This window comes from Cyprinodon variegatus, unplaced genomic scaffold (genome assembly GCF_000732505.1).
Source record: "Cyprinodon variegatus isolate N-32 unplaced genomic scaffold, C_variegatus-1.0 Scaffold1274, whole genome shotgun sequence".
In the NCBI taxonomy this organism is placed as follows: domain Eukaryota; kingdom Metazoa; phylum Chordata; class Actinopteri; order Cyprinodontiformes; family Cyprinodontidae; genus Cyprinodon; species Cyprinodon variegatus.
Window position 1 is genome coordinate 59,290 of NW_015151727.1, and position 1,790 is coordinate 61,079.

At 42.7% G+C, this 1,790-nt stretch overlaps 1 protein-coding gene across 1 annotated transcript in view; it reads right to left on the minus strand.

The window, feature by feature from the left end:
• LOC107102566 overlaps positions 1-358 on the minus strand; it is a 5,068-nt gene extending 4,710 nt beyond the window's left edge. The window contains exon 1 of the mRNA XM_015401938.1: positions 153-358. Coding sequence (XP_015257424.1) covers positions 153-358 — 206 coding nt within the window. The remainder of the gene's footprint in view (positions 1-152) is intronic.
• Between the last annotated feature and the right edge of the window lie 1,432 nt (positions 359-1,790).

Sequence of the window (1,790 nt, forward strand, 5' to 3'; positions counted from 1 at the left end):
TCTTGTCCTCAAGGTTTTTCCCAAACAGAGACGTCACCGAGTCTAAGACGTAACACAGTCGATCAGTCAGCCGGTTATCAGACGCCTTCATCACTAGACCAACTGTATTTACTTCATGAACTCCATCCACTGATCCAAACAAGTCAAGTAACCTCTCAGCAACCTCTTCATCATGTTCTGGTCCTCTGGTGTCTCCAAATCCAGGAGTATCAATGATTGTCAGAGAAAATGGCAGAATTTCACCTTCAAAACCAAAAATGTCATAGACGACCACATCTGATGTCTGACTTTCGGTCTGACTTCTACCCTCCTCTGCTACGATCTGAAACCACACTTCATCTTCAAACTTCACTCCCATGGTGTAGTTGAACAAAGCGTTGATGAGGGAAGATTTTCCTGCTCCTGTTTCACCAACAAGTAGGATGGTTCTGTTCGTCCTGTTTAAATTTCTTTCACCGACACTCAGTCTGGTAAAACTGTCAATCTTTTTTTCCTTTGGTTTCACTTGGTAGATAGCAGGAGGTCCAGAATGGATCTCTACACTCTGAGAAATGATGTCCTTGTACCTGGTTTTGGCATCCCTGTAGAAAAAGTCAATAATTTATTAAATTAAATGCAGCAGGCTTTTTCAGTGCTCCTTTGTACTAAGTTTTAATAAGAGTGAAGAAAAAAGTTTAAATTGCTTTAGGTTAAAAGAAGCAAAGTATTTTTCCACATGCCAGTGTTAGATGTTCTGACTACAGGGAACATAAAATAAGGTTCAAGCAGGTTGATATTGTAATGAAACTAATTTCAACTCAGTGGATTTTTCATTGTTGATTTATTAAAGAAAATTATATATTTTTGGACAGAAAAAAATATGGCTACAGCTTGATATCTAAAATTAATGGAGTCTATTAACTTCATTAGACCTAAGCACAACTATTGGAAAAGTTATTTATAAAAAGTAACGAGTTTTAGTTACTACTTACATTCCCCCCAAAAAAGTAACCGAGTTAGTGACTCATAGTACGTTCACAACTAAAGCAGAAAAGGCAGGAGCAGCTAGTTTAAATGCAAAGTCAATGGTTGATGCGCAGCGAATCGTCCCGCAGCGCGTCTGAGCAGCAGGCGCAGCGTGATGCGCTGCAAACGCAGCTGCTGTTCGAGTTGGAAAAATTTAACTTTTGCTGCTGGACGCGCCCACATCAACCAATCAGAGAAGCTGATCTGGGAGCTGGCAGGGAGACAGACACATTGCTGATGATGCAGAGCGCTATGATCACTCCTCTGAAACAGTTTATTAAAGCCTAAATTAACTTAAAATGCCGAAATCTGCTGGCAAAACATGTTTGCTTTTTTTTTTATCCTGGTGCCTGCAGTTTGGATTATGTAAATGAAAACCGCTTTCCAGCCGCCCCGGCAAACCTGGAGGAGGCGACCGGGCCTGAGGCAGCTGCTGCTGGGGATTCCCAGTGACAGGGCACCGCCGGTATGTGGGGGTCTGAGCGGCTCCCACAGAGAATTAATCTTTGAAGGCAGGATGGTAATCTGGATGAACTGACTGCACAGACCATGTTTTCAGGAGGACTTTCTCACTTCAACATAGATTCTAACTACTTTTTACCCGCTGATCACAGCTAATATAGCTGCCAGGCAAATAAAGGATAGAGTAGCTCTGCCCAGCAAAATGTCCCTAAGCACGTTTTAAGCAGCAGTAGCAGCGCTTCTCAGCCGCTGAAACAGTGAGTTGTGGGTGTTTGAGCATCTGAAGCGCAGGACGCGCTGCAAACGCAGCTGCTGGAAAAATT